The sequence below is a fragment of the Eurypyga helias genome, unplaced genomic scaffold (genome assembly GCF_000690775.1).
Source record: "Eurypyga helias isolate BGI_N326 unplaced genomic scaffold, ASM69077v1 scaffold35154, whole genome shotgun sequence".
NCBI classification, from domain to species: domain Eukaryota; kingdom Metazoa; phylum Chordata; class Aves; order Eurypygiformes; family Eurypygidae; genus Eurypyga; species Eurypyga helias.
In genome coordinates, this window is record NW_010248952.1 from 31608 (window position 1) to 40394 (window position 8787).

At 40.3% G+C, this 8787-nt stretch overlaps 1 protein-coding gene across 1 annotated transcript in view; it reads right to left on the reverse strand.

Annotated features, from left to right (window-relative positions):
• Positions 1-1189: 1189 nt before the first annotated feature.
• MTFR2 (mitochondrial fission regulator 2) overlaps positions 1190-8787 on the reverse strand; it is a gene marked incomplete at its 5' end in the record, with an annotated part of 7802 nt that continues 204 nt past the window's right edge. The window contains 6 exons of the mRNA XM_010151222.1: positions 1190-1288; positions 2747-2930; positions 5252-5552; positions 6641-6858; positions 7992-8115; positions 8364-8466. Of these exons, the coding sequence (XP_010149524.1) occupies positions 1190-1288; positions 2747-2930; positions 5252-5552; positions 6641-6858; positions 7992-8115; positions 8364-8466 (1029 nt within the window). The remainder of the gene's footprint in view (positions 1289-2746; positions 2931-5251; positions 5553-6640; positions 6859-7991; positions 8116-8363; positions 8467-8787) is intronic.

The following is an 8787-nucleotide window of genomic DNA, read 5'->3' on the forward strand; positions in this document are numbered from 1 at the left end:
CATCTCTGGTGAACAAAACAGACTTCATACAGAGAAGCCAAGGAGGGAGCTAATGTTTATTTACATACGGAAATTAGGCTGTGCGCTAGCAGAGGTCTCTCTACAAGGTCGTTTTTTCATCTCAGAACACAACTATTATAGGCAACAGAAAACCTGCAGGTTACATACAGCACAACAAATTTTCAAACATAAGAGTTTATCTACTGACCCAAAGTAAGTTAGAATAGAATCATAGAATGGTTTGGGTTGGAAGGGACCTTAAAGCCCATCTAGTTCCAACCCCCCTGCCATGGGCAGGGACCCCTTCCACTAGACCAGGTTGCTCAAAGCCTCATCCAGCCTGGCCTTGAACACTTCCAGGGATGGGGCATCCCCAACATCTCTGGGCAACCTGTTCCAGTGCCTCACCACCCTCTCTGTGAAGAATTTCTTCCTGATATCTAATCTAAACCCCCCTGTTTTCAATTGATACCCATTACCCCTTGTCCTATCACTACAGGCTCTTGTAAAAAGTCCTCTCCCAGCACCCTTGTAGGCCCCTTCAGATACCAGAAAGCTGCAATGAGGTCTCCCTGGAGCCTTCTCTTCTCCAGGCTGAACAAGCCCAAATCTTGCATCCTTTCATCATAGGAGAGGTGCTCCAGCCCTCTGATCATCCTCATGGCCCTCCTCCAAGTGGTCAATATCCTTCTGATATTGAGGGCTCCACAGCAAAATACTGTTTGCACAGGGAATATGGAGTTGCACCAGCAAACGGCAGAGGAAACTGAGGCACCTATACCATTCTAACAGTGTTAGCTACCGTTAAGTTATACAGTCAGTTATATATAACACACTAACAAAAGGTTTACACTTCATTATTTACAGCGAAGTGCAGAGTGCACACCACAGCTGCCACACCAATTTTTTTTCTTTTTTTTTTTTTTAAAACACATACATCTTTATTTCCTGCATTTCCCTATTTTCAAAACACACTGTTCCATAGCAATAAAAACCCTATTTCGGTTGTGCGCATCACATTCACAAGTTTTGCTGCTGGGAAACTAAGGAGAAGGAAGAAGCAGTTTTACAAACTTTACAACCCAAAAGTCAACAGCACAGGAGAGGCCTGCTGTAGAGCATGTTACAGCAGTTTCAAAGTGGACCTGCCACTTAAACACACCATAGTTGCCTCAGAAGTCACCATCAGTTAAATATGAGCTCTCACTTTCCACGTCGATACTTGCTTAACTTCATCAGGTCTTGTAAGGCTAGATTTTGCATTTGGCTTCAGACTGCAACATCCAACCTGGGGAGCAAGAGTGGAATTAAACAAAATTATGCCCAAGGCAACTGACGGAGATGTCTACAATAAAGACTGTATGGAAGACTTGTTACACTTCCTTCGAGGGGAAGAAGTCAACAGGGAAATTTATGAAGACCACACCAGAGCTGTTGACTCACTGCAGTTTGTAAAATACAGCACAGATACCACTCGTGAAATACTTGTGGCATCAGAAATTTAATAAACAAGTTTTAGCTGGAACCAGAAACACCTTGAATTTTCAGCCAAGCCTTCAAAGAAAGCCTGTATTTCCACGATTTGTTTTGCATTATTAATTTCCTCCATTAGGCTAACAAATGCCACAGTCCAAATCTCTCTCTCACTCTTAGGGTATAAAGATAGAATTGCTAAAGAGAGAGACAGTGTTTAAATTACTGCCACTTATTTCTATCTGCCTCCTCTGAGCGGTTCTGAGGCTTGTGGCAGTCTCAGATAAGCAACAGCATCATAGAATCACAGACTGGTTTGGGTTGGAAGGGACCTTAAAGATCATCTAGTTCCAACCCCCCTGGCATGGCATGGGGCATCCACAACATCTCTGGGCAACCTTTTCCAGCGCCTCACCACCCTCTCCGGGAAGAACTTCTTCCTGATATCTAATCTAAATCTCCCTGTTTTCAATTTAAACCCATTACCCCTTGTCCTGTCACTACAGGCCCTTGTAAAAAGTCCCCCCCAGCTTCCTTGTAGCCCCTTCAGGTACTGGAAGGTGCTATAAGGTCTCCCCGGAGCCTTCTCTTCTCCAGGTTGAACTTCTGGACTGTGTAATTGGACGTAGCTTGCACCGGCTGCTCCACAGACACCAGCGCTCAGAACCACCTTAAGTCCGACGGCTCTGTCCACTGCACTTTGCTCATTCATACTAACAACCGTGTTCTTTGTGAGCTTTGCAACAGCATTCAGAATCACATCTCGTTTTGGATAGACACACACACTGTGTGGAAATGATGCTACCTCAAAGAAATATCACAGCCAATGCTTTCATTTTAATTTCTGAGCACATACTACATGTTAGTCAGACCTCTCCGTACCTTCCTAGGTTCTTTGTCCATAAAAATCAGTCAATAAGCAGTTACTACTACTACTAACCAGACACAGTTTCTATGCAGGGATACCTGCCAGTCACCATTAAAAGAACATCCACAGTTCCATCACTGATGAGCTGAATATTTTAAAGTCAGTTGGCTGAATTTTTAAAGTTTTTCCTCGTGGCGTATCTAGAATTATATTTACCAACCTAAACCCACTCAAAATAATTAGTCTTTGAGGTTCTCTGCCTTGATTATACTTGAAAAAAGCATCTACCTAGGCTGACTATTTAGAAGCATTGTAGAGAAGTTATAGACTCAAACCCCTGCAATTCTCCATGAAACCAGCAGTCACTTCAAGAATACAAAACCACAATCTTATAGAAGAACATACCAGTGGGATCTCTGGACTAGAAAACGGGGAGCTATCAAAAGATCGATTTTCTTTGTCCAGGGAATCATCATCATCATCATTATGTGCGAATTTCTGCTTTAGTGCATGAGTCAGTAGAGCAACTGGATCCCAGTCTGAGCTTTGCCTCTTTTTGGGTCTAGAAAGAGGAGTACCTCCAGGTGACCTAGAAAAAAAGCAAAATTGTCTCGTCTTTAAATCCTGGGTTGAGTAATCCAAAATCCAGAAACACAGCTTCCATATACGCCCTATAAAACCCCAATTACACAAATAATGCTGCTAATGCTATTTTACAGCAATTCACCAAAGAGGAATAATAACAGTACAACCAACAGCTTGTCGGCCAGATTCTTGGCGTGAAAACACAACTTGATGCCGTTTCATGAAGAAAAGTGTCAGTAAATCAAAGTATTAAGGTAATACAAATAAATAATGAGGAAAAAATAGCAAGATGTGCCGTTTTCAAAGCAGGTCTCATAAGTTATATTCAAATATGTTTGTAGGAATCTCCCACTAAATTATTTCATAACCATTTCAAACATGATTTGATTTAAACATCATTAAGTTCAGAACAATATGCCTTTCTATGCTCTCACAAGAATGAACAAACTTAAGAGTTTCTCAGGGCAAAGAATATTTAAAGAAAACAAGCACTTCATCACACATGCAGCCAGGTAACCACAAAGACCCATTTATAAACCACACTTAAGCTTCATTATTTAAAAAAAAAAAAAATTCATCAGCAGATTTGGCACAAGGGTTTCAGACAATTTTTCTCTTCAAATAAGAGCCTGAGCATCCAAATATGAAAGTTTTACAGGCAAAAATTAAAAAATAGCAATTATATTTTAATTAAGAAGAACTGTTTTTACCAGATTCAAAAGCAAAAGATGCCAAGGAGATGCAAGATCAAAACAGCACCTGCACCCCAATACCCAACATAAATGTGGAAATCAGTGACGAGCCCAAGAAAATAAGTCACAAGGAAGACCCCCTAACAACTGCAGTATTTGAAAAAAAGAAAAAAAAAATTTAATCTAGAGGCATTCACACTGTTGCTTGTCCAGTGCTATCTGCAGGTCAATGGCTGGTGACACCTATTAATGCACACTGACAGCACCGAGCTCAGAGTCTGGCAGTTACAGTAGATGTCATTTAACGTGAGACCTGAAAGGCCCGGGTTCTCCCTTCCTACAAAATCAGGCTGTTAGAGCATTTGCCCAACGTGTAAAGCTGGTGCTCGGGTAGTAGAAGACCTTCAGGCTCTCAGCTTCTGAGAGCAGAGGTCTTCCCTTTAGAGTGCTCACATTAAAGTGCTGTCAGATGTCTGCCTGAACGATCACAGCCGTTTTGATCATCGTTAGTCCTTCCAACAGTACAAATTCCCTTTTCGGTTAAGTGCCGCCTTCAGAGTACAGGTAGATTCCTAAATGCAGAAAGCAGTCTGGATGCACACCTGCCACTTCCTACTAATTATGCCTCTGCTCTACATGATGGTTATTAAACCTGTCAACCCGAACACTCCACTCCATTCACCATACATGGAATTATATGGAAAACATATGAAGAAAATACAATGCTTTACCTACATGTACTATACAATTGCTTTATTTACTGTGACAATGTCATGAAAAGCATAAAGACATGCTTTAGAGTGTCTATGGGCAAATTTAAAGATATCTTTAGAGTGGCACAAGATATGTGCCAGTTATTTTCAAGGCAAATGCTTAGAGTTAAGAAAGAGCTGAAATAAGAATGCAGTTAAGTTGTGCAAGTGACCTTCTTCCCACATCAAGAGCCCCAAATATTCATTATAGACACTGTTGCTGTTATATAATTTTTCAACTCAAGTTCAGAAAAGGCACCTGACAACCTGCATCACACCTGGCATAGCAGTCCGACGCTGACCCGAGGAGGTATTGCTCGGGTGTCAAGTCAACTGTACTTACCATCGAAACAGCAGACCATTAAAAATATTTATGATCCAACTGCATCATTGAAATACAAATTAATGATGCATTTTCAATAAAAGATACAGCATTTATTTTCCTTAACACTTCAAAACAAGGGCCAGAACACTTTGGGCATGTTAACAGCAGTTGTCCAATATTTCCCCAAAGATAGGTCCTGTCACAGTGAACCCAAAGAGTTTATTTGTTGCTATCCATTTCCTGTGACTGTGTAGGCAACTTTAAGTGATCTCCAGACAGCAACACACCCACCTCCCCACACCAGCCTGAAATCCGTATACTAGTGCAGGAAACTGTTTTTAAATGCTGTGATATTTGACATGCTCTAAACGCATCTCAAAGCCACGTCACAAGTATCTTACCTTCCAAGCTGTGAACTTAGAAGTTGCCAACCAAAGTTTGTCAGCAGCAACTGCTCATTAAATGACATTTCACACTGGTGTTCTCTGATGCTGCTTAACTGCCCTGGTGCTTACATAGCCTGGGCTCACTCAGACAGACATTCAGTTCTACCTACCTCTCAATAGCTCGCAACTGAACTTTGTTTAGGTCTTTCAAAACATCCATCATACTGGGAATGTTCTTTGTCCTCTGGAGCTCAGCATTATCTGATTCAGTTGAACCACTGCTTCTTGCAGCACGACGCTGTTTTATAAGTTCAACTACCGACTTACTAGCATCGGCACCAGATGGCACACCAGAAGGAAGCGGAGGAGGAGAGGGAATCACAAAGTGGTTGTGAGAGACGGACAATGGCATAGAAGTCATGACTGGCACTGGGTAAAATCCATCTGGAATGCTGAATGTTTCAAAGGCTTCTGGATGCAAAACAAAGTGATTTTATTTTTAGTCAGTATACCTCCACAATTAACACTAAGCAACATCTAGGATGACTCAGTTTTAAGTCAAGATAAGGCAGCCCTCTTAAAAGCACTCACACATGATACCACAAAACAACTATATTTTATTTAAATGTTCTTTGTTTTAAAGCCAGAAATTCAGAACACATGAAATCATGGATGTGTGGTGTCTTGGCCTGCTCCGATTTTCTCCATTTGTGTCCTCAATCTAAGCACTAGATAAATCAGCACAGCAGCACGCTACTACATACAGTTCATTCTCAATGGTCTGAAGGTTAGAATATCTCAGCTGAAACAAAAGCAAAGATAATCACAAAACATGCAAAATAGACCACAGTAATGAATGCAATGGAGAAAAGAGCCAACAGAACACCTAAATGTAGCACAGAGGTGCCTGAACAGTTTAAGTTTAGTTGGCACAATGTGCACCAGTATTAACTACTTCACACCAGTTCAACTGTTTCAATCACAGTGGGGTTAGTCTGCAAGTAAGACAATCAAGACATCAAAACTCTTCTTTTCTCGGGGGGCAGAGGGAGGGATACTTAAAAAAAAAAATTACAAGATAATTGGTCTTCAATATGAACTTCAATTTCTGAGACTCTACTGGCTGTTGGACAAATCTATTGCAGCATTTGCTTTTGTTAAAGCCTGACTTCCTTAGAATGCTTTTTTAATCCATTATTTTGATAAGTTGTTAGAGACAGTACAAAACCCAGAAGTGTTATTTTGTAGTCATTATTACGTAATTATTTTAAGCAGTAATTGGTAGTTATGACACTATCCATAGACTAAAGTTCCTTCAGAAACATGGAAGCAAATATAAAAGGTGACTTAGGATCAAGTATAACAAAAATTAGTAAACAGACCATAAAAGAGAAAGGGTGGAGAAGGGTTATGGCACCAAGTACTTAAGAGAAACAAAGTGCTGTAATCTGTAAATTTTGTTGTTGTAGCTTCAGTTAACGAAATCAGAGATGTTCTCTATCAGCATCAGACACGGCAAGCTGTGAACAGGAACTACAAAGCAAAGCAGAAGGGCTTACGTGGCAGAACGCTTCCCTGTGTCTGCGCTGAAACAATCGCAGCAATCTGAGCCCGAAGCAAGGTTAGCTCATTTTCAAGCGCAGAAATTTTCTGGAGTGCCGCTTGACCAACAAGACTGTCTTTTTGTGAACTACTTTTTGGAACACTTTGTATGGCATCTTGAGATGGATTTAGGTCATGACAAGCTGTACTTCTTTCTGTTCTCCATAATTGAGTCCTAGAAAGCAACAAAAAGCCCAGCCAGCAATGGAAATCTCAAAACTCACTTATTGTCTGTTCAAACAAGATATCATTCAGCAAGACATGTTTGCAAACTACTTAAGAAAACTTTACACTTTTAGTTACTCATAACCTTAACAATATTTTAATTCTCCCTTAGCTCAAGTATGATGCAGATCTCTGAAAAGTCAAGCAGCAGTCAAGATCATTTACTCCAGGACAGATTATACGTCCTAAAGTCACAACGTAGGGTTGAGCTGTTACTATACAATAGCTATTAGACTGACACCATAAAGGTTTATCTCCCTCCACTCTACCTGAAACAGTAAATGGGAAAGGTACTGAGTTTGGATAGAAACAAAACCAGACCTTTTCCCTTTATTAATCATCCTTTTACTTCAAATGAGACCTGCAGCACTGCTTTCTGATTTGCCAAAACCCCTTGCTCTTCACACTGGCTCAGAACAAAAAGATATCAAACAGAATACTTGTTCTTGAAAAATGTCCCACAGAGCCAGGAGAAGAGGAGGAGGAAGAAAGTGTGAAACCCACAAAACAATGGACTTTCATCTGTGAATCAGACTGACTCAAGAGTGGCACAAGCGAGAATTTTAGCAAGAATATATAAACTTTATTTTAAAATATAGCTGAATGTAGTAGTTCTGGTTTTCTTTCCATCAAAGCAACCATCAGTGTTTACACACACAGCACTTTTTTTCTGCTTCACAACATTTATCAAAATGGTTGCAAGACAAAAACATAAAAATAATCCTACGGTACGTTGCAATACCCACGTTCCCTTTGAACTCCCTCTCACAAAACCTTTTGAGTGAAAACAAATTAAAATACCACTAATGAATCTGATATACTACAAGGAAGAGAAAATAGGGGACTCAATTTCAGAAGTCGTTCAGGTAAGAACACTCTACACAGTAAGAATTTTCCAGTCGAGCAGTAACTGCTCCCACCCCTCCCCTAGAAAAATACAAATCCAAAGTTTCCAGAGCTGGTTTAGCTGGAATCCTGAAAGGGCTAGGAAAAAAGAAAACAAAAAACCAAACACAAAACTACACACCACAAAAAGCAGATGACATAAGTTGCTTCTACTACTCCTTTTTATACTTCACTTACCTAAGTATAGTAAATGCTTGTCCCTCATCATTTGCCACCCACAGGACATCAGCAAGTGATGGAGCCACAGGAATTGGAGCTTTGCTTTGTTCACTACCCAATGGACTTGGGTGTTGAACAAGCTAAAAATAAACAAGGGGGAGGGGGGGGGAGAAAAAGTGTATAAAGAAACCAGATTCAGAATGTACTAAGAGTTCTGCCTCAGCCATGTGAAGTTTAACACAGTGCTGTGTAGAAAGTTGAAAGCAGTGAGCATAAGGGATGCAACGCAAGTGCTACACAAGCCAAGAAGACGAGGAAATCTGTCATTATGTTAAGAAATGAGAAAACTTGAATAGCTGAAGCATATGTAGCATGATAAATTGCTTATTTGAAAATAAGGTCTTGGGTAGGACACTAAGGAAAGAATTGTCCCATGTCTATGGACGACACTTCGAGTAGACCCACATTCCTTTCCCTGGTAAACAGACGTGACCTAAAAATCAGAATACTTTTTTAATTTGAGAAGCAAAAAATCAAAGCTCTCAGTTCCTACAATCAACATTATTAAATAATCTAACATTACATGTAATTTAGTACAACACGGTTAGGTTAACCTAACTTTTCAATGCTCGTCTCAAGCTGAAAGTTCAGAGGCCTACACTGGTTTTCACAGACCATTTCCAAAACAGCACAAAGATCTAGCCTGCACCCAGTATATTTTAGAGCAGCACAAAGGCCAACAAAGAATGTAGCAGATACATCATGTAACAAGTAGTATTCTGAGCTACTGACAAAAAAAAAAAAAGGCAAAAAA